This window comes from Vipera berus, assembly GCF_964194415.1.
Source record: "Vipera berus genome assembly, chromosome: 6".
NCBI lineage: Eukaryota > Metazoa > Chordata > Lepidosauria > Squamata > Viperidae > Vipera > Vipera berus.
The window spans coordinates 81,445,942-81,469,500 of record NC_138208.1 but is presented as its reverse complement, the minus strand read 5'-3'; the positions used below and the strand labels follow the sequence as shown (position 1 = coordinate 81,469,500).

The 23,559-nt window shown below is 41.4% G+C and overlaps 1 protein-coding gene across 9 annotated transcripts in view; it reads right to left on the bottom strand.

The window, feature by feature from the left end:
• The window catches only part of PLEKHA5 (pleckstrin homology domain containing A5), a 201,445-nt gene that overhangs the window by 3,373 nt on the left and 174,513 nt on the right, over positions 1–23,559 (bottom strand). For 8 of the 9 annotated variants that reach the window (XM_081331224.1, XM_081331229.1, XM_081331221.1 and 5 more), the window contains 8 exons: positions 22,578–22,679; positions 18,540–18,654; positions 18,272–18,315; positions 15,965–16,085; positions 6,911–7,026; positions 5,473–5,682; positions 3,418–3,576; positions 2,625–2,734 (listed from right to left, as the gene is read on the bottom strand). In XM_081331224.1, the coding sequence (XP_081187350.1) occupies positions 2,625–2,734; positions 3,418–3,576; positions 5,473–5,682; positions 6,911–7,026; positions 15,965–16,085; positions 18,272–18,315; positions 18,540–18,654; positions 22,578–22,679 (977 nt within the window). Of the gene's footprint in view, positions 1–2,624; positions 2,735–3,417; positions 3,577–5,472; positions 5,683–6,910; positions 7,027–15,964; positions 16,086–16,853; positions 17,043–18,271; positions 18,316–18,539; positions 18,655–22,577; positions 22,680–23,559 lie in introns of all 9 variants that reach the window. The other variant, XM_081331230.1, reaches the window with a different exon arrangement.

The window sequence follows — 23,559 nt, the reverse complement described above, 5'->3', positions numbered from 1 at the left end:
GATACTATATAGTATTTCAATAAACTCTGTCACACAAAATGGGGACTGTGAAGTACACCGGCTTATGCTTTACAGGGCTGAGGGGGTGGGGAGGGACCCAAACGAAGAACTCCGCCTTGGCTTTGAACTCTGCCTTTTTTTTACAGGGGAAAGGTTTCAGGAGTTCAAAGGAATCGCGGGGCTAGTCTCCCACTCCTGACTATAATCCAAACAGGAGGAAAGGGGAAATAATTTATATTCAGGAAACACTAGGTTCCCTACAGTTGGGCCTGGTTGCTGGTTGGATGGGATCCTGTGAGGAAATACCCCCTCTATAGGCCAGACTGAGAAGTACAAAACTGTCCCTTAAAAAAAAGGCAGTTCCTAAACCAGGCCATCCCGATGTCAAGAAAGCCATGAACTTGGTCAAGATGCTCCACTCCTGCAAGCCTCCAAATAGGCCAGGGGTGGGGGACCTCGGCTCTTTTATGACTTGTGGACTTCAACTCCCAGAATTCCTGAGCCAACATTTGATCAACTATATACTGTAAATGCCATACCCATTACATTTAATTGTTGTCCTTTTCGGCCACATTAAAAGAATGGACGCTCTTTTGACAGCATATTCTGGATTGAGTCTAGAGGTCGTGCCCAAGTCTTTGTGGATCATGTGGTCCTGGGTATATAAACAATGTTCTTCTTTTATAATTCCACCCCCCCATCAATATTGCTTTGCGGATCTTAAGCTGTTAACTCAGTGGGCATATAGAGACAATCTAACCATCCTCCCCTTTCAAACTGTTGTTTGAAAGATTGCCTAGAACAGGGGTAGGCAACCTTGGCTCTTTTATGGACTGATGCTGGCTCAGGAATTCTGGGAGTTGAAGTCCCCAACAGAGCAACAATTGAAACAAAAAAACAAGCAGGACATTCAAGTCAGTACATCGATCACAAGTGTCCCTCTGCAAAAGAGTTTTAAGCAGCCACCAAGAAAAAGGAACTAAAGTTGCCAAAACAGTAAGAAACATTGTGGACTTTTTTTTTCTTTTAGATGTTCTGCAACTTTAATAACGATCAACGAGGGGGGACAGATTAACCTGATTTTTACAGGAGGGAATTTTAATGCAGGGCAGATGGCGAGGGCAAGTTCATATGGGAGAGCAAATCGTCTCCCAAGATTTTCTTATCTGGTCAGCTTCTCTCTTACATTCAGCACTACATAGCAAAAACCATTTCAAAACATTTTCAGACTAGAAAAATCTATATTTTCCGCTCTCCTCCCTTGGCATGTGGTCCAGAATGGAATCAACAGGTCCCCAATTTAGCTGAAGCTTTTCTATTTCTTGTGTTAAGTGTAAAAAACAAAAAAAAGGGGGGGGGAAAACAAACTGGAAAATACTAAAATGAGAGAAAGGTATGTATGTACAGGATATCCTGGCTTAATGACCTGTCGCTTAACAGCTGTTCTAAACTACAGAGGACTTTCTTCCAGATGGTTCCAACAGCCACCTGCTACCCCCATGGAATTGCATTTTGGGTCCTTGGCCACCAACTTGCATTTATTGCCATATGCAGCATCTTGCGATCACATGACCACAATTTTTGGTGTTTGCCCATTTCTGGAGTTTGCTTCCAGTTTCTGGCAAAAAACGGCCATTGGATAAAATGGATTTGTTTAATGACCACTGTGTTTGCTTAACAACTGCGGCGCTCACAACTGCCAAACAAAAGGTCATAAAATCGGTAACCCGCTCAACAATCACCACAACTTACAACCATAAATTTTGGGCTCAATTATGGTCATAAGTTGAGGACTACCTGGATGTTTTTATGATTATGTGTGTAATCAATTCACACAGCCGCCCATCTCCTCAGTGCGACTCTGCGCAGTACCAACATAAACAGCATAAAGAGCACGGAAAAGTACAATGGTCACTGAGAATAAACTAAAAAAAAAAATCCATCTCGACATCTCAAAGGCCTTCTGATCTTTTGAAAATGAATCTCCTCTGCGATGCATTTTAGCTCTGCTTGGGATCTGTTTTCAAGATTTCTCATAAGCAACTACTCAACATAGCAAAGCAAAAGACCCGTTCTGTTTTGACATCTGAGGGTAAATGCTACTGAGGTTTTCACCCAGAGATGGCTGCCAAGTCAGAATGAGTAGTTTTTCAGAGGCAGTCTATACAGCAGGGGTGTCAAACACACTTTCATTGAGGGCCGCATCAGCACTGCGGTTGCCCTCAGGGGGCCGGGTGGGTGTGGCCCAGGTGGGCGTGGCCTACTGGGTGGGCGTGGCTAGAGTGCGTATGGCCTACTGGGTGGGCGTGGCCAGCTCTACATCGTTCGCATCAAGGGTGCCTATGGGGGCCCAGGCAGGAGTGGGACAGATCTGAGGGTCTCTGGCAGGAGGAGGGTCTCTGGGCCAGGGCCAAGGCAATGGGGGCCGTTCCCTCACTGTTTCCAGGATGGCTTTGCGGGCCACATGAAACCACTTCGTGGGCCGGATCTGGCCCCCGGGCCTTGTGTTTGACATGTCTGCTATACAGGAAAGGCACCGTCATCTTCTGCATATGCAAAGACTGCAGCCATGTTAGATTATTTGCAGGATTGGCTACAAATACCTAGCATCCGCTTTGCTTTACCTGGCATTACTATCTCCTGTCTGTTCTTCTGGCTTCTCAGGTGCTTGTTCAGGATTTCTCTCCTTTGGCTCTGAAACATCTGAGATCAGCTGATCTTCATTTTTTGGTAACTGCAGCAGGGAAATAAACATTAAAGGGCAAACGTTAATGGTCCTAGGTGGGATGGCTAGAAAAGCTTTGCATTTCAAAACCATAGTGACGTTACTATAACCATCTGGCAAAAAGTGAATTTGCTAGATTAATGCAATTTTTATGAGAATTATAATTGTTTAGTCTAGCGAAGGCCGGAGAGTTCAGAGTAAGAAAAGGAAAAAATGATATGAAAGGTATTTAAAAATAGTAGCATTCTTGTATTTTAGTGTATCCTTGTTAATTAATTTGTATCCTGTCTTTATTATTTTTATAAATAACTCAAGGTAGTGAACATATCCAGCGCACTTGCCCACAGCAACAACCCTGTGGGATGTCTTGGGCTGAGAGGGAGAAACTGGCCCAAACCTACCTAGCTGGCTTTTTTGCCTAAAGTGGGACTTGAACTCAAGATCTCCTGCTTTCTAGCCTGGTGCCTGGTGCCTTAGACCAAACTGCCTCCTATTGTTACTATATGATTTGTTTTCCTAACAGCCATCTAATTTTGAACAGACAAAAATGCGCAGAGTATTTCTAAAACCATTAAAATAAAAAGAACACACTAATAATAGAAATGTATTAAAAAGTACCGAAATTATAACCAAGAGTCTTAACAAGTTACACCTTTATTCATGTCTAAGCACCACGTGGAAGGAAACAGTACCTGTGTAATAAAAGTAGGATTATGTTCATTGGCACAATCATTTTCTTTCAACCAAGCTGTGTCTTCTACATCATTCGGATGGCTTTGGCTCACGTCGCTCATTTTAACGCCATATTCTACTTCCTTGGGATTGCATACAAAGTTTTCTTTCCTTGGGCTCTGCAGAAAAAAAATATTGGTGTTTTTTTTTTAATTAATGAGACAAATGACACCATCGTTAAAAATAGAAATGGTAGTTATAGAATAAAAAACCAAGGGAAACACAGATGCTATGTGACATTCCTTCAGTTCATGTCATTAAAAATATAAAACAACAACATGGGAGAGTTCAACAGTATCTCGGCCTGTGCATGAAACAAATACAACCTTTCTCAATACCTGGTTTAAAGAATATTTAGATGCCCCTTAATTTTCATTCTGACAACTGCATTATAAAATATTCTCCTGGCCTTTCAGAAATCAAAGTAGAAAGGTGTAAATCAGGAGGAGGAAGATTGCTCCAAATTAACCTTCTCTGAAATGATAGCTTGCAGATGTTTTGAACTTTCAAGACTCATAAACCTGCCTGGCTGGGAGTTTCTGATTGGAAAGCTGAAATGTCATGCATGTTACGCTTTCTGCTTCTTCTCAACACTTAAAAAGAGTTTTCCTTGTCATTAATTGGAAATAAAACTCCACTAACTTTATTTAACACTGTCAGATAAACAACATTTTCAGGGTTAAACTATGGGATTCTTGGTACTTTCTAAATTGGATTGTTTGCTTGCAGATGTTCCATTACCCAGCTGGGAAACTTCATCAATGCTCTGATGATATTACCTAGTTAGATATGTCTGCAAGCAAACAACCAGACTCAGAGAGCGCCAAGAATTCCACAAACAACACTTCCTCTTACTGTAAGAAATAAAGATTAAAAACTCCTTGAGGCTGAATGTCTTGGTGGCTTCATGGACATCGTTCACTCCCTAGAGACTAAAATGGATAATGTGAAATTTGAGCGGGCCCACGAACAAGGAGTATATATTGGAGGTGGTGACCCTTTGAGAGCTGTATGCAACAAAATTTCATTTTGATGTATGCCAATTGGTGTACATTCAAAGTGACAATAAAGTTATCATTATCATCACTCACGCCCTCGTGACCTCTCGTCTGGACTACTGCAACGCTCTTTACATGGGGCTACCCTTGAAGACCACTCGGAGGCTCCAGCTGGTACAGAATGCAGCCGCGAGAGTTGTGTTGGGAGTTTCCCAACACTCCCATGTTACACCTCTGCTCCGCGAGCTGCATTGGCTTCCAGTTGTCTTCCGGGTGAGATTCAAGGTGTTGGTAATGACCTACAAAGCCCTACATGGCATGGGTCCGGAATACCTTGGGGAGCACCTGCGGCCGGCGTCAACTTCCCTCTGCCCAGTACGCTCCCACAGAGAGGGCCTCCTCAGGGTGCCACCGGTCAAAGAATGTCGACTGGTGGCCCCCAGGGGGAGGGCGTTCTCTGTGGGCGCGCCGGATTTATGGAGCCATCTTCCGGTCGAGCTCCGGATGGCGCCTGACCTCCGCTCCTTCCGGCGTGATCTCAAAACCTACCTTTTCGAACAAGCTGGCCTGGCCTGATGGGATGGGGTTGGGTTTTATTAATCTGTTTTAACCTACTTTTTAATGTGTTTTAACTTATTCGTGGGCATTTTGTTTAATCGTTTTTAACTTTTGTATCTTGTTTTTTAATATGTACTGCCCTGTTCACCACCCTGAGTCCTTCGGGAGAAGGGCGGTATACAAATAAAATAAATAAATAAATAAATAAATTATGTTGTCTTCCCAACCATGATACAGAATTGGATTGGCGCTGCTCTTTTTCATTTTAGCTGAGATTTGCTGGGGGCCCTACCCAAGCACAAACAAGGCCTCAAACTGCTCAGCTGCTTGAAATCCACCAAGATCAGATCAAATTCTATCTCCACGGTAGCACTTAAAAAGAGCCTAAGTCCCTGAGATTATAATACTAACAGAACTTTGTTTGTGTTCCACTGAAAGACTCTGAATATGAGGGCCTACCTGCAATAATTTAAAAGGATTTTCTCTGACGAGAGCTGGACTTTGTGAAGGGGACAGATCTGAAATGCCAATAATATTCAGTCCTTTCTTTTTCTCACGCAAACAGGCCTGTTGATGCCTTTTTATTCTTTCCATCTGTTCCTCCAATGTCATTCGTGGGCGAGTACTTTCTGCCAAGCATAATTGCTCCACTGCGCTTCTCGGCCTTTCCTTGAAAGAAAGAAAAGGGGTGATAATAAAAGTATTTCCTCAAAGGATACCGTTTTGCCACCGATGCCACGTCCTTCTGCAGCAAGGCTGTTTCAAATCCTACATAAACAATGAATCATCAAGAAACTCTATGCATGCACATCATCTAGAATAACAGCGGGGTGAATTTTCGGCCTGTAATAATGCCCAAATAAGCTGGCCACCAATTGTCAGTGAGCCACAGAATGGGCTGCTCTGATAAAAGGCATAGCCCTGTAATTTTTCTCTGCCCATTTGAATTTTCTCAACAGTTTTATCAGTGGAGATTCTAATCCAGATGTCAAACTCAAGGCTCGCCGGCCAGCTTCGGCCCGTGATGTGATGTGTTTAAATCTGGCTCGCAAGCAGACTAGTAGGAGTAGGTGATTGAGTATGTAGCGTGGAGGGGCTGAGCTGAAGCAGCGGCAGCACCAGAGAGGCCTGGGGGAGAGTCAGCTGGAGCTGCAGTGTTGCTGGGTCTCTGCTGAGGCCCTGGGATCGGTGAGCGCGGCTCCAGCTTCCGGCCGCCTCGGGGGTGGCAGTCTTCGGGGGAAGAATCTGCGGGACTGCGGGGGCTTGGCAGGGAACCCCAGAATCAGCACATGCAGCTCCAGCTGATGAGTGTGTGAAAAGGCCAGCCAGGCAGTGAGTGAACACCTGGGGGAGGAAAGGAGAAGATATAAAAAGAGGGCTTTTAGCGGGAAGGAGGAGGAGTGAGTGGGGAGAGAAGGCGATAGGAGAGATGTCAGTGGGGCAAGCCTGAGGGAGAGAAGGGGATAGAATAGGAGAGGCTTTTGTGGGGAAAGCCTAAGGGAAAGAAGGGGATAATAGGGGAGGCTTCTGTGAGGCAAGCCTGAGGGAGAGAAGGGGATAGGAGAGGAGCTTTTGTGGGGCGAGCCTGAGGGAGAGAAGGGAACAGCAACTGGCCCTTTGAGGGCAGCCATAATGCTGATGCGGCCCTCAGTGAAATTGAGTTTGACTCCCATGTTCTAATCAAAGGCTGCATTAGATGACTATGTTGTCAAATCCTGTGTGATGAAGCTAGATCCAGGAAACAGGAACCACACAGAGGTTGCAATTGCTCCTCCGGTTCCTCAAGGTTATTCCTTCTATCCCTTACGGCTATATTGCTGCCTTGTTACTAGCTGAAATGCCATACTGATGAGAGCATTAGAGGAAGCCAAGAATGCAATCTATTTCTTTTAAATACCGTTCTTAGATCTATCTTCTTTGTTTTCCTTAAAGTCACGTAGGAAGCGATTGTTGAAGATTCTGGGGTTGGTGACTTTGTTCTGGGTGGCACTACTCCAATGGGAAAATGTGAGCCTATAAAACAAGAGAAAGGCATTTAAAGTATGCCACAGTGTCAGAACTATGCTTCGTTCCGAGGAGAAGCATGTTAATCGTATACATTTCCAGATTTAATATAATAGGACTTAGCAAGGATTTTGCAATACAATCACCTTAGATTTCCTCAACCTGTTGTGGAATATTGGGCATGTCTAACTTGCCTTTAACCACCATGGTTGGGACTTCTACTCTAGTACAGCAAGGCAACTTCTGATTGCAGAAGGCTGTGTAAGGTGCAAAGAATTTGCACCACACATTAAGTTCCAGTTAAGATAATTTATCCCTCAGGCCTGTTCACAAGAATCTAGTCAATTTTTTTTATTTTAATCCCATTTACCGTATATCCCACCCTTCTCCGAAGACTCAGGGCGGCTTACAATCTAAGAAGCACAAATCAATGTGCTTAGCAATAGCCTTCATTCTATGTATATGCCTGCTTAGTAGGGCTTTCGGGTCCCCCCCAAGCGGCATTATTACAAAGTCAGCTTATTGCCCCCAACAATCTGAGTCAATTAATGGGCAGCGCTAAATTGGTGCTAAGAGTCAACGGAATTCAAGAGGAGTTGGACTTCGATGTTTGTGGGAATGTAATGACTCCAGGCTGATTACTCTCTTGATTCTGCCCCCAGATTCTGCCTGCTTTTCTCCTACAGGTTGCACTGTACTCAAATAAGATATATTAGATTTAGATTTATTAGATTTATATACCGCCTTTTCCCAAAGGACTCAGGGCGGTTTACAGGGCATTTTAAAATCATATCAATATAAGTACAAAGTTAAAAGAGAATTAAAAGATTAAATTATCCCTGAAAATAAAACCCCAGTTAAAATTCTCAGCCTGGGTCAGAGAGCTCAAAGAGCCAGGTCTTCATGTCTTTGCTTGGTATTCTTCTTTCTATGCTGAAGCATCTTGAAGTAAATGACCATAAATGCAGCAATGAAATATCAGAGAAATATAGAATAAAACTGGAACTAATCAAGATGCAAGGTTCCTGGGCCAATTGACCCCTCAGCGTGTTATGACAAATGGTAGGTATTACCATTTTGGGATACATATAGTACATAATATTTTGATAAATAGTCCTCATTTAGCACCCACATCTGGCTGTTTAAAAACTAGGTACAGCCCTCTTTTTCTGAACACTCTCTTCTCATCTTCTGCAATTTTTATGAGAAGCATTTTATCAACGAGAGCCATCTACATCTATATCCAGTTGGATGTAGGCCTAAGTCACTTAGAAAACTGCATTCTTTGGATCCCAACCAGCCTTAAAATAAAGTCTATCAGTTATTCAATCAAACACCTTGCCTTAACAGAAAAAGTATGCTGTAACTGTACAGCAGTTTTCACTAGCGATGGTTTTGCTTTTTTTTCTTTTTCTTTTCATCTCTAAAGTAAAGAAACAAACCAACACGGTGTGAGACTAAAGACCCCCGCTTTCGCTTTCTTCCTACATTCACAACTTTGCAAGCAACTCTCTCTGAAAGGAAATTCTATTATTGCTTATGTAAACGTGGAAACTGTTTTGCCAAGAGAGCTGGGCTACTGAAATTACACTGTTCAAACTGTCTCCAGCTAATTCATTCCACTTATGCAAACAGCAAGGATAAACTGGTCTTCAGAGACCATTGGCAAGGCAATAGTAAAGTCCCAGTTTTAGAGGCCTTTAAATACAAAGAAATGTTTTCTCCTCACTAATGTCAACAATTTCTTTTAAAGTTTATAGACCTGCATTTGGGAAATTAATTGGTGTGCTTGCTACAAGAGAGTGCCATTGCGCTAAAGTTGGCAGGCAAGGGAAATGCAAAGGAACTCTCATTCAAAAAGAAATGATTGCCTAGCACAATCACAATGCTACAAAGAAGAAGAAAAAATGCCATTTTGGGCACTATATCCAGACTGAATTACGTTATTAGCCGACAGACTGAAACTTTATTTCGGTCATTGACCGACAACAACAAAAAATCATTTCAGTAAAACAAATAAAGCAAAGTCAACCATTAACATCAATGACTACTGGAGCCATGTGCAGGTTAAGCTTACCTATAACGTAGCAAAATTGGTTATATAACAAATAATGCACATAACAATTATCTGATAAAAAGGATAATGAGTTAGTGGTGAATGTCCCTGTAGAACTGGCAGTATAAAAGAACATGCGGTTTCTATAGCACAGGGCAATGTCATGTTTCATAAGGTTTTTTTTTCTACATTTTCCTTCCAAAACAGCTGTGGGGAGGACATTGGTTATTGCTTTTAAAGCCCTTCATGGTATGAAACCAGGAATCAGCTTGCCCCAATGGTGTTGGCAGAAGGGACATGGTGTGGACCCCATCAGTCAAAGAGTTTTGGCTGCCAGGGTCTAGAAGGAGAGCCTTTTTTGCTGTGGTCCCCGTCTCTGGAATATCTCCCCACCTGAAGTGAAGTTCGCTTCCACCCTTTGGGCCTTCAGGACTGGCTCTGCCAGTTATTCTGAGCTCTGCCAGTAGCCCTGATGGGGTTCCTCAACACTGGTTGGTGAATCAACTGAGAAGTGTGCTGTGGTGATCTTGCTTTTTTTTTTTTTTGCATTTCATGTATGTGATATTTTCTACATTCATATTAATTGTAAGCTGAACAGAGTCGCTTTTCCAAGAGAGATGGGTGGCATATAAATTTAATGAACAAACAAATAAAATCAAGCTACAGATAAAGGTCTCCTGAATTTGGGGACTCTGACATGATATAAACATGAAGCTACTACAGTGGGGTCCTTGGTGCACTGATGATGTTACCTACTTGGAAATCGAAACATCTGCAAAAGAACAACCAAGCCGAGAGAGCAGAAATCACACACACACACACACACACACACACACACACACACAGAGAGAGAGAGAGAGAGAGAGAGAGAGAGAGAGAGAGAGAGTTTTATCCCTAAGCTACAAATATTTTATTGAAGCTGGCATAGGTCAGTCCACCAGGATTGTGGTGCAGTTTTAGCCCGTAGAAAAATATATTTAACTAGAGATTGGATTCAAATTTACTGACTCACACTTCCTGTCAAAGTATTGCATTTGGGGATACAGCGGGTAACCTGAAACTTGCTTCTCAAAAATTTTGCTGGAATTCTTTTTAAGGCAATCATGCTGTTATATGATCCTAATTGAACCCTGTGTAGCAGTTGTACTTGGGTTTTAGCTGCAGACAAGCTAATTGCAACAGGGATAAACTGTGCTATGCTGGCAAAATAATAAATTTGAATAGCTGAAGTCGCTCTCTGGGCATGAGGAGAACATAATTAAGGTGGGCCTTCCTGCATTCTGAAACTTGAAAAACTAACCATAAATATTTAAAGTTTTTAACTTGTTCAATGGATTATCTACCTAAATTCCAATTTTATAACATTTGGAGAAGGTGAGAACCTTGGTCTTGGAATAATTTGTTATTAATTCCCCCTCAATACAATAATCAGGCCAATGGAAGACAGAATGCCTGTGTCATCAGCATATGCTAGTAAATTGATAGATCTATGGTCTAATTTGGGAAGATGAAAAGTAGAGATATGTAAGTGAAAAACCAATAAATTTATATAATTATTAAAATGAGGTCAATATAGAATACATGCACTGGTGAGATTCAGCCAGTTCGCACTACTTCAGCAGAACCGGTAGCTAATTTTTTGTTGTCCAGGCCCAGAATGGACTTCCGGAAGCAGCATCCATACAGAGAACTGGTTGTTCACATATTTGAATCCCACCACTGAATACATACCTGTTTTAACTCTCCCACCTGTCTATCCCTTCCCACCCCCATTTCGTTAGAGATATATGCTTGGTTAATCAATCTTGTGGTCCTCACAAATTTTAATGAGCAGCAGCAGCTGATATTTATCTATTGTGGTGTATTTAAATTTACATCATAGTTTAGATCTAGATACTGTCTCGAAAGCTGATCTAAAATCAATACATGCTGCATAAAGGAATTGTCCAGATTTGTGGGTATACTTTTCTCCTAGGTGTTGCAGCATAGTCTAACACTACAATGGTTGTAGGTGTGAAAGCTGGCCATAGGTCACTTTTTTCAGAGCCTTTGTAATTTCCAAGGGTCACTAAATGAATGGCTGTAAGTCGAGGGCTATAAATATTATTTGAGAAAGATGGGGCTACCCATGTTCAGAAGATTTTTTTCCCCACACATCAGCACTATTTGTATTTTTTTTTAAAAAAGAGGCAGTTTTCATATTGTTCATCAAGCAAGCAAGCTAGCATTATACAGTAAAATATACCTGCAAAAATTATAGCAATTCATTGTTTGCTGTCTATACTGGCTTTCTCATAGCCACAACAGTTTTAGAGTTTTGTTACAAAGGAGAAGCAAAAATATACTAATCCTCACAGCATCAATGGTCTTAACATTTTCTCCAGCCTTTGCTCTCCATCATAATACACAGTGACCATGGTCGAAAGACAGGGAACTTAGTTAAGTCATTCCATTTACCACTTGGACGTACTGTGCTAATTTACTCCAAATTAGTGATTTGGAAATGGCCATTTCCTGGAATAAGTAACATAATAGTGCAAAATCTATGAAAATCCCTCTTCTGGCATCACACCAAGAGTCGCGAACTAAAGGCCTTCCAAATACTGTTAAATTACATGTTATAGCTCAGCTGTTTCTAGATGGTTATAAGTTCTCCATCTGTTAACAACAGGACTTAAAGATCTTAATATGCAACCACGAGCTATTTACATAGAAACAACCCACAAAGAGCAATTTCAGATCAGGCTGAGATCTCTCCTCCCGCTGTTTCGAAGTGCAGACAGTTAAGCGTTTAAAGATGAATCCTTAAAATAGACTTGATTCCATTTTTGCTCTGCACGCCCTATCCTGAGTAAGTGTGCTATGTATACAGATGCATTATGTCTGTTATTATAACAATGTTTTATGTATACAAATGCAAATATTAAACTATTACAGAGTAGTCCTCAACTTACGACCCCAACTGTGTTCAACATTTCCACTGCTAAGCAAGGTAGTTGTTAACTGAGCTTTGCCCCATTTTACGACCTTTTTTGCCACAGTCGTTAACCGAATCGCTGCAACTGTTAAGTGAATCATGTAGTCATTATGAACCTAGCTCCCCCACTGCTTGTCGAAAGGGGGCTGGGAAGGTAACAAATGGTGATTACATGATTCCCCCCCAGACAGGGCAGCAACTGTCATAAATACAAGCCAGTTGTTAAGGGCCCGAATTTTGATCACATGACGATGGGGATTCTGCACCAGTAATAAGTGTGAAAACTGGTCACCAGTTATTTCTTTTCATTGCAGTTGCAATTTTGAACAATCACTAAACAAATGGCTGCAAAACGAGGACTGCCTGTCCTAGCAACTGCCTCAATAAAAGACAATTTACCGATCAGGAAGATGTAGACATGCTTAGTTTTCTTATTTTCTTCTTATTATTATTTTAACTGCTAAAGCTTAGTTCCTTAACTTAAAAAAATTGACGGGGTAAAAAAAATAATTTTTCAGGCTATTTTGCTCTTCACTCACTCTTGGATATTGATGTTTTTTCACTATGAGGAAGAGGTATAGGGTTTCCTGCTTGAGCAGGGGGTTGGACTAACTGACCTCCAAGGTCCCTTCCAACTTTATTATTATTACTAAGACCGCTGTAGTCTGGAAATAAATATTAAGCAATTAATGTTGATTAACTTGCAAGTCTCCAGGACAAAGCCCCGATAAAATGCACGGGCCTAATTAGTTGATCAATAGTGCTACAATGAATGAATTGTACACACAAATTAACATTCCCCACCTAAGGACACTTAAATCGCTCAAACTAAATGAAGATTTATACTGAGTCTTAAACGTAGCTCACTATTTTCTTTACTATTAATGGGTGCCAGGACAATGATCCTATTGGGCTCATTTATGGTTTATTAGATGGTTGAAAAAAGCTGTACGTATCTGTCCATATCTAAATAGAGAGCAGTACTATTGGTTGCTTCAGAATATTGCCCAAAAATATTAAAAGGACGTGTGTTTTTTTAACTAGACACCATCCCTTCTCAAAGTAAAATCATATTCAATGTAATTCCTGCTCTGAGACAGGACATCGTAGCCTACATGTTCTTCAAGTACTTTCCCAGTGCTTCCTTATATGCAGGTGAACCCTCCAAGGAGATGATGCAATTGCATCTAAGGCTATTTATTCCATTGCTGAGCTGTCATTATTATAATGGCATGGGGCCAGGTTACTTATGGAATCATCTTTGTCTCATTGCATCAGCCTGTCTCACCTGGTTAGGCAGAGAAGATCTATCGGAGGCCCCAGGATTTCAACTGGCAGGGCCAAGGAAGGGAGCCTTCTCTGCCATTGCCCTGTGAACATTCTCCCCCCCCCGTGCCCCCCCCAGAGATGAGGTGGTACCCCTTCTTCTGGCCTTCCAGAAAAGCATGAAAGGATTGTGAGATTCATTTAACAACTGCAGTAATTCATGAATTAAGGAAAATATACTTGTCCCAGGATAGTGTTGCAGGTTCCAATCTGGTTGGTCATTCAGACCAGAGGTTTAGTCTGCTGAGTTTTCAGACTTGTGCTGGTTGTACAGTTGTATAATAATAATAATAATAATAATAATAATAATAATAATAATAATAATAATAATAATAATAATAATAATAATAATAATAAATGAAAAAGTTGGAAGGGACCTTGCAGGTCATCTAGTCCAACCCCCTGCTCAGGCACGAAACCCTATACCATTTCAGACAAATGGCTGTCCAGTCTCTTCTTAAAAACCTCCAGTGTTGGAGCATTCACTGCTTATGGAGGCAGGTTGTTCCACTGGTTAATTGTTTTACTGTCATAAAATTTCTTCTTAGTTCTAGGTTGCTTCTCTCCTTGGTTAATTTCCATCCGTTGCTTCTTGACCTGCCTTTGGGCGCTTTGGAGAATAGCTTGACTCCCTCTTCTTTGGGGCAGCCCCTGAGATATTGGAATGGTGCTCTCATATCACCCTTCGCCCTTCTCTTCATTAAACTAGACATTCCCAATTCCAGCAACCGTTCCTTATATGTTTTAGCCTCCAGTCCCCTGAGCATCTTTGCTGCTCTTCTCTGCACTCTTTCTAGAGTCTCAACACCTTTTTTACATTTTTGTTTTGTTCGAGTTGACTGAGATACACACTCAGTTGTGTGAACTGATAGCCCAAAGAACACCTTCTGATGGAGAGAAGTTTCCTGAGGATGGGCTCCATCATGAGTCGGAAAGCTTGGAAGACCTCTTGTCCCGAGGACCGACCCAGATTGGATCCTGCAGTAATTCACTTAACAATTAGGGCAAAGTAGGCTGTAAAATTGGGTGTGACTCACTTAACAATCACCTTGCTTAGCCACAGAAATTCTGGTCCCAACTGTGGTTGTAAGTTGAGGACAACGTGTAGCTGGAGCAAAACAATCACTGGATTTGCATAGGGAGAACAGCCTAATAAAATGCCTTTGTTTCTTACGACTTAATAATTATTTGCTGGTTGAATGAAATGCTCCTTGTAATGTCAAGCGAAGGTATGATTTGCTGACATAAGGCCGCTAAATTGGACATTTTATGACAGCGCAAATGAAGCCCTCAGTATCTGCATGCTCACAAAAAGAGAAATAATGAAACAAACAAACAAAAAAAGGGTTTAGCTGCCAAGGTCGGGAGAAAGGTCAAAAAACTCCAGGTTAAGGTCTATTTAGATACAAGACAGAAGACTATTTGGCAATTGCAATAAAAGATTTTTTTTAATGAAACTTTTTTTTTTGGTCTAGTGGCAAATCTGGAATTTTGTACTCCTGGTGTCAAGAAAAATTCAGCAATAGAGTGTAAAGAGCTGGAGGAAGAAAAAGACTTGGAATCAAACAACTGTTGGAAGACTTTGGGAGCTGTGATAATAAAGGTAGCCCTCAACTTACAACCATTTCTCTAATGACTGTTTGAAGTTACAACTGCACTGAAAAAAAGTGACTTATGACCATTTTTCACACTTATGACTGTTGCAGCATCCCCATGGTCATGCTTGGCAACTCACTTGTATTTATTTATTTATATATATTTTATTTTAATCCCATTTATATCCCGCCCTTCTCCGAAGACTCAGGGCGGCTTACAATTTAAGCACAAATCAATGTGTGCTTAGCAATAGCCTTCATTCTATGTATATGCCTGCTTATTAGGGCTTTCGCCCCCCACCCCAAGCGGCATTATTACAAAGTCAGCTTATTGCCCCCAACAATCTGGGTCCTCATTTTACCTACCTCGGAAGGATGGAAGGCTGAGTCAACCTTGAGCCTGGTGGGACTCGAACCTGCACTAATTGCAGGCAGCTGGTGTTACTTAAGGAGGCATTAGCCCACTGCTCCACCAAGGCGATTGGAGTGTCCTGGGGTCACGTGATCCCTTTTTGCGACCTTCTGACAAGCAAAGCCAATGGGGGGAGCCAGGTTCACTTAACCACCGTGGTACCAACTTAACTATCGTAGTAATTCATTTAACAAATGTGGCGAGAAAGGTGGTAAAATGGGGGAAAACTCATTTAACAATGGTCTTGCTTAGCAATGGCAGTTTTGGGCTCCATTGTGGTCGTAAGTCAAGGACTGCTGGTATTACAAAACTAGGAATCAAACCTGAAATCTTTACTTATTCTGTATCTAAATACAGATATTGTATATGTTCTTTATTATCTTTAGTTTTCCCTCGATCGTCTGAGTTGTGCCTGGCTCGACGCCTTCCAGTCACGTAATTAAATTTAACTTTGCAATTCTCATTTTATAAGAAAATGTTACCCTGCTAATAAAGCTATTTTCTCCCATGCTGGCTACAGATTGCTCTGTTGCCTGTAGATGGAAATGAAGCCATTTTAAAGCAAAGGGTCTCATTAATACCTTTAGTCACACAAGCATCTGACTCAGAAACTGGGTCTGCTTTTTCTTCTCCATTCGATTCGTCAACTTCTGTGACGGTTGTTAGTTCAGGTTCGCTTTTATAAAGCCGATAATCAGGACCCTAGAAATGAGCCAGAAGACAAACATAAGATTCATTCTTCTTGTTTGGTTTATCGAAAACCAAATTGCAAAGGAATTTCCTGTCACCTAGGACAAAAAAATTTGTATCAAAATCTGAAGCTCCGGGGTTCAGAAAAAAAAAGTCAAATCGTTCTAATTTCATACGGAATAATCCCTAACCACTTTTTCATTTTCGTTTTTCAGCCTTTTCCTTGCCTTATCGTTTAAAAAGCCTTTAAAACTGTGTTCCCTCTCCAACTTCTTTTCTGTTCAAATATAAATCATATCCTCCCTCTGGCAGGGAGTTTTCTCTCATGATTTTTTTTTTAAACTTTGGAAAACACCATCTGCGTGACCGGTTTCGAATAAACGGTAATAGAAAGACCCGCCAATAAAAATGCCAAGTTTCAAGACTTACTGTATACTCAATAGAACGGAGCAAAAATCTTGTTCTAACTGTGTTAAATGACAAGTCTTTTTTTTGAACCTAACACAAACATGCAACCGATCCGAGTCGAGTGAGACATATTCACAAAGCATTGGGGGGGGGGGGAGGGAACCCCACCCCAAAACAAAAATCAGAAATGGCAAACATGAATAATGTCCTTGGGGGAAAAAAAAGGAAATGAAAAGAGGAAGCCGAGAAAGGGAAAGCAACATAAAATTAGTGGAATGTCAATCAAATAAAATGGCAACTGTGCGCGGGAGAGGAGACGGGGGCGGGTATATAAAATGCCTGGTGGACATCGTGGCGATGGGGGCCACTTACACAGTGAGCTCCGTTTCTTTGGTAGCCTTGAACTTGATGAATCTTCCTGTCTTCAGGCAGGTGGACGGGGCCCCTGCTATAACAGAGCAAGGAGCTGCTATCACTGGGCAGAGGGGGGATTATGGGAAGATTCTCTGCAAAGTCATAGGACCGAGGGAGCGGAGGACGAGGTGGGGCTACTTCCTCTTCCTAAAGATTGCAGAACAGTCACCTGATTTAGATGCGCTCATCTCTTACAAAGAGTTTACACAACTACTTTCAAATATTTCGCGGCAGTTACAAGACAGTCTGGAATTAAGCGGGAAGCTGCTGTCGCAGGAAGGATAGACTGAAAAATCCCAATTACATCAGTTACGATACACAAAGGCGTTGCACGACCCTTCCTTTTTCTTTCCATACCCACCTGGGTACCGTTTAAAAAATAGGCATTAGTTCCCCTCACCGACCTCAGGCCAATGAAAGAACGTTCTTTAGGACAAAAATACAGGTAGTCCTCGACTTGTTTAGTGACTGTTCAAAGTTACGACAGCACTGGAAAAGTGACTTAGGACAGTTTTACACACTTACGACCGTTGCAGCATCCCCATGGTCAACGCGAACAAAATTCAGACGCTTGGCAACTGACTCATATTTATGAGGGCTGCAATGTCCCGGGATCACCTGATCCCCTTTTGTGACCTTCTGACAAGCAAACTCCACGGGGAAGGCAGATTCACATAACAACCGTGCTCCTAACTTATCAACTGCCATGTTTCACTTAACAACTGTGGCAAGAAAGGTTGTAAAATGGGGCAAAATTCACTTAACAAATATCTCACTTGATAACATAAATGTGGGGCTCAATTGTGCTTGAAAATTGAGGACTACCTGTAGCTCTTTACATAAATAATTATTCTTTTTCCTCTCCTATGAATTTATTTACATTTTTTTGCTTCATTTTATGCACTGATATATCCCTATGCATATCAATGTTTCCAGGTGTGAATAAGTTCACCAAGGAATCATGAAATATTTCCCATATAATTTGTCCAGTTTTTTAAATACATTGATACCAATGTAGTTGACAATGTCCTTTTAAAGCAACTGTGTCTTGATATTTCACTCATACTAGAGATAGCAATTGCATCCAGCTTCGTACATTTTATTAAACTGTTGTTTCAGGTGCTAATTATCTGAGGCTGTAGATACACACACATATTTTTGTATGACGTGTGTGTGATGAGGGACCAAAAAAATCAATATTCAAATTTATATACAGAATAAGTATAATCTGAATGCTTAGCCTTTAAATGCACCCCGCCTATAAATAACTTATTGAAACATGAAATATACTCATAAGTGGAGAAACAGGAGCTTAAATTGGAAATTAAATAGCTTCTATGGAATCTTTTAAAAAAGTAGAAAGAAGAAAAACATACCTCATTTTTATACTTTGGTGAAAAGGTCTTTGATGCTATGACACCTATTTAAAAATAAAGCAGAATGTTTAGCTTATCATAAATAATAGTTAAAAATTATGGTTGCCATAGCACAGATTTGCAGTGATTTAGAGTTTCTATTATTTCCTTTTCGGTCTTGGGAAGTAAAATTGCATTTAATCAAACAAGAACAAGAACAGCATTTATTCATCGCACAGGCTTCTCTGCTAGTCCCATGGATCTGCCAGAAGTCAATATGCTAATTTACCTGCCTCCGTGGTGCTGTTTCTTTGCTGTTTATGTTTACTCAAACCTTCCATTACATCCTGAATTCGCCAAAGCTCTTTTTGAATCTGAGCACGCTGTATTCCAGCCGATTCACTCTGCCAGAGATAAAAGTTAGCGATGAGACACCATGCTTATAATGCATCCAATTATTTTCAACTAGTATCATGCACCCTTTTATGTTCTGTTCTGAATCTACTGATATTTTCCTGGACCTAATCAAAAGGCTATTTGCTGGCTTCTCTCAAGATAACCAAACTCTCAAGATAGTTACTGCTGCAATAGTCAGCACATATAATTATGGAATAGCAAGTTCTGCCCAGTTGAAATTGTGCACAACGTGTGAGATGTGCACAGCAAAGGCAATGGTAGTAATGCAGCTCAGATTAAATGACCCAGAGCTCTGTGGTCTAGCGGGACTCTGGATTACTTAATTACTTTTGTAATTACTGGATTACTTTTGATTACTTAATCAAAGAGGAGGATTAATCAAAGAAGGAGGGAAAGTAACAGGTCCAGCCTTAAAGCCTGAGTTGACAAGGGCATTCTCTGGCCCTCAAACCCTATCCAGCTGGATCTTCTAAAAACATGTTTTATTAGTGGCAGGTAATTATGGGCTCAAGAATGATTCTATCCCTGGTTTTTAAAGACTTCTGGATCATCATCAGGATGGGAGCCAACCAATATCATTCATTAAATTTCTCTGTAACGCTACCCTCGTGAAGCACTGATCCTTCCATTATGTTCATACAATGCTTCGTATATTTAAAACTTTCCACTTTTCTTTCTTTTTTTTCAGAATCACATCAACTCCATCTAGTCTTCCCCTGCCTTCTGATTGATTCACTCTTCCTCCCTTTGTTCTTCTGCAAGCTGATCTCCATTCCTTCAAGATGTAACGGGTATGTGGGAATGACTTTGGGAGACCAAGGGAAGAGATACTGCCTAGGGACTTGCAAGGTTCTGTTAACCTAGCTTTACAATAAATTAGAATTAGTCTGATCTACCAGGTAAGGCTGGCATCAGTCTTGCAAGTCTGAAAGTACAATTTTCCCGCTGTCACCATTACAGCCAGATAATATAGGGAGGGGCTTTCCTGAGCCTCTTGCTCTACCCATTATGCAGCTGTGGGCTCTGCTCCCTCTTATCTGACAATTCCTAATTGGCGTCTCTTTGCCTGTTCTGCCCAGGTCATTCCCATATAAAGGTAAAGGTAAAGGTTCCCCCGCACATGCGTGCTAGTCGTTTCCGACTCTAGGGGCCGGTGCTCATCTCCGTTTCAAAGCCAAAGAGCCAGCGCTTGTCCGAGGACGTCTCCGTGGTCATGTGGCCGGCATGACTAGACGCCAAAGGCACATGGAACGCTGTTCCCATATACCCTTACACAATAGGACTGAATTACTTCAATGTCCTTTTGTTCGTTGTTTTGCATTCAGTCCACATTCATTCGGCACCCATTCATACTTGTTTAGACCTCTTCCAGTTCTATCACACATACTTCTCAAGTACCTTATTTGCACAGCATTCAAGCTTTATGTTTCTATGGACCTATTACAAAGCAGGCAGGATGCTCTTACAGAAGCCACTTTCACATTTTTTAAAGTCATTCCTCACAAAGAGATTGCATGCCATTTACTGCCAGTATTTCTACTTTTTAAAATTTCCCCACCTGTAATACTGCTATGTACAGGGTTTTAAATGACTTCCACACCCACCTTGGTGGTAGAAGGTGGTGTGGTGGATTTTCTTTTTTTTAATAGTTTACATTCTATGCGGTATTTTCAGCTACACTGACCATCAGGAGGCACCCCATGATTGGTTTTCTCCTTATTAGGATTATTCAGATGGGGATAACTGGGTATTTACCCGATGGGATTCAAACTCTTTGTCATTATTCACATTTACTGACCACCCAGTAGTTTGATATGTCATGTAAAATCCCATAAATGGGGCAGGATATATAATAAGTTAATACCTGTTATCTCTCTTCTGTGGGAGTTAAAGCAAAGAGAGACTGATAGCTCCTGCTAAGCTGCTAAAAAGCTCCTGGATACTCCTAAACCCAATGCACTTTATGCAGACGTCTAAAGTGTGAAGGTCTGCAAGTTAATTTTCCAGGTAGATGTTTGAATCCCAAAGAACATCTAGCTACCTACAACTTAAGACAGAGGTCCCCAACCTTTTGGGCACCAGGGACCGGTTCCATGAAGAGGAGTTTTTCCGTGGACCAGAGGGGGCATGGTTACGTGTGTTGCCTGCATCCCGCGGATGGGGCTTTGCTTGTTTGTGCGGACCGGTTGCTGGCATGCCGCAGCCCGGTACTGGTCCATGGACCGAGGGTTGGGGACCCTTGCCTTAAGAATTCCAATCAGGACAAACATGTCATGCAGTGCCCCCTACTGACCAAAAACTGAATAAACAGTGTGCAAAAATAGAGAACCTGGCCTTAATCAATATTGACCAAGATAAATAAATTAATCATCTTGCTCTAGTTTTTCACCATTTATATGTAACTAGCAATCTTTCTACCATTTTCACTCTGAATCCAATTATTATGGTCTCTGAAAAAGGATAAATTTATAAATCAATAGTCCTCATTGCACCATACTGTTCGATATAAGCTGCAAATCATCATGGTCTCAGCCAACAAGATAGTTATAGCCTGTTTACAATTCTCAATCAATATGCCTTATTGTCATCATAAATTTTATTCATTTAGCCATTAAACTAAAGGAACATCCCAGCTCTGTCTTGAAATATTTTTTTAAAAATCTAATTATTCTCATGAATGTTTTACTTATACCACATGCTGCTGATTAACCCAGCAACCAACCTTTAACTTCATTCTTGTGCAAAACATTCCATAATTCAAGCCTATTCACTTAATGTACAATAAGCATTCTTTCTCAAACTCAGATATTTCTCAATAAAAACAAACATCAGGTTTACAAACTCCCTCACCTAGCTTAAAGCAATATCTAGAAATTACCAAATGTTATTCTTTGTCACCACCTCTACCCTTTCAATCAAGTATTCTTGCCAAACGCTTAATAAAATAATTCCCCTGCAAGTTTTTCATTCACTTTTGTTCTTTTTCCTTTTATAGAGGAACAATGACAGCTTCCTTCCAACTGCAATGTTTATATGTGGAAATAAGTCACACAGCCACTCTAGAAGCAAACCGTGCACATATTTTTCCATCTCTTCCATTTCATTATTGTTTCAGCCGTACCATTTTTTCAACGTTCTCACGCCATTTATAATTTCCTTTTCATTATTTCTTTAATGCTATTATCTATAGTATTCATTTCAATTATACTCTTCAATATATTATCATTCTGACACAAAATCTCTACAACATCCCTTTCAGAATTCCCTCGTGTCATTTTCATCCTATATCGTTCAACCTCTTTTCTTTTAATTCCATTCGCTCAGAGCTTTTTCCTAATTTAATCCTTCTATTTTTTTTCCAAAACAACACTCTGTTTAAATAGTCATTCTTTCTATAATCCGTTACGTCCGTAGAAAACACCTAGCATATACTTGCTAAGTCCAAAATAGTATTTGTGATTTACATAATTAGTATTTTCTCATGGTGATTCTGGATGGCTTACAGAAATAAAACCCCAGTGCAAAACCCATTAACCTCCCGCCCCGCCCCCCGCTAACATTGGAACAATCATTTCATCCATATCATCCTGGGGTCTCCAGACCTGCTGGCAAAACCATGGCTTCAGGGGCTTTTGAAAGAGTGTCACGGTGGGTGGGTGGGTGGGGGGCAATCTCATGTCCACAGGGATGATGTCACCACAGAGAAGGGCCTTCTTCTTGGCCCCACTAGGTGGATCTCCTTAGGAGAGGGCACTTGTTAACATCCCTTGTCTCCCTGCTCTGAGGAGATTTGACTGGGAAAGATGGTGCTTCAAATAACCTGCTCCCAGGCCATGTAGGGAGCTACAGGTCATAAAAACCCATACCCCCAAAAATATGCTATGGAACCAAGTTGATATTCTGGTCGCACCTGAACCTCGCCTGTCCGTTCCAGCTGCTCCTGCATGTGGTTCTTTGTGATGGTTACATCATATTCTAGTTTGTCATATTCTCTCCAAGCTCTCTCGAGTTCCTGAAAACAAATGTATTGTACAGTATATAAAATATATTTTGATGGCTTGCCACAGAGATGCCTGCGTACTCTGTTAAGAAGTAACACAACATCTGATTTATCGACATTCAGTTAACACTGACAATGACATCACGTTCTATTGCTAGAAGTTTTCTCCCTAGTGATCTAAAACAGGAAAGTTAAAAGCCATATTTAAGTGGCATGTGGGACACATTTTAGGCGGACGATCATCTGAAAATAATTCTTTCCCTTGCTCAGATTTACTGGCATGCATCCATGTCGGCATTTCAGCTGCCTGGCTAACTGAGCAACACCTTGGCATTTTCAGGGACATGTCCACAGGGAGCCTCACCCTCACCACTCAGGCCCTTACCCTACAAAATCAAATACTGTGACAAAGTGAGGGTGGGTGGGTATGTAGGAGAAAAGGAGATAAGCAGACAGAGCAAACACTGAGCAGACAGGGATGCAGAAGGCAACATCTGGAGACTGATAGCTATTCCAAGAAGGCAAGAGAGCTATCAATCAACTGCCAGGACCGCAAACTAGACTAGGGCTTTTCAACCAGTGGTACGGGTACCACCTGTGGTACATTGGCACCTGGCAGGTGGTACACGACCATCCTAGAAAAGTGGTAGTGGGGGAGGGGAATGAGCTGGAGCTGCAGGGCTGTCAGGGCTCAGCGGAAGCACCAGGATCAGTGCTTCTTCGGGGCTGTCAGAGCTCATTGGAAGCGCCAGGATCAGCGCCAGGCTCCAGCTGGAGCTCAGCACTGATCCTGGCGCTTCTGAGCTCAGAAGAAGGGCCAATCAGCTGGAATGTTGCAGCATCTCCAGGGTCTTGTGATTTACTTTCAGATGGCAACTGATTCATATTTATG